The 397-nt window shown below is 51.4% G+C and overlaps 1 protein-coding gene across 1 annotated transcript in view; it reads left to right on the forward strand.

The window, feature by feature from the left end:
- Positions 1-397, forward strand: part of EMH_0010760 (SAG family member) — a gene marked incomplete at both ends in the record, with an annotated part of 3,722 nt that overhangs the window by 1,457 nt on the left and 1,868 nt on the right. The window contains 2 exons of the mRNA XM_013499043.1: positions 1-214; positions 319-395. Coding sequence (XP_013354497.1) covers positions 1-214; positions 319-395 — 291 coding nt within the window. The remainder of the gene's footprint in view (positions 215-318; positions 396-397) is intronic.

Here is a 397-nt window from a genome sequence, read left to right on the forward strand (position 1 = left end):
CGCACTAAGTCCAGCCCAATGGGCGTCAAGGAGTGCAGGGACATCGTGGTGACGGTGAAAGCGGCAATTATTAGCCAAATTTCTTTGGAATACTTTACGCTCACCGCTGAATTCTCGCCTAACACCATGAGAAACTTCAGCTCGATCCTGCTGGCCGTCGCCGTGCTGAGGACCGCCCGCGGAGAGGATAGTAAGGATCCAAATCTAAACGCAGGTGGGTTGAAAGGAGGCACAACACACACATAATTTTACTTCAGGTTATCGGAAACAAATTTCTATGAGACCTGACGGCGGTGTGATCGTTTAGCTTGCGTGCAGAGTCTGCCAACTGCCTTGCCGACTTCAATGCCGCTCGAGAAAAAGCAGGCCTCGAACCTTTCGCTGCAGAAACGACAGA

Source organism: Eimeria mitis, genomic scaffold, assembly GCF_000499745.2.
Source record: "Eimeria mitis Houghton genomic scaffold, Emh_scaff394, whole genome shotgun sequence".
NCBI lineage: Eukaryota > Apicomplexa > Conoidasida > Eucoccidiorida > Eimeriidae > Eimeria > Eimeria mitis.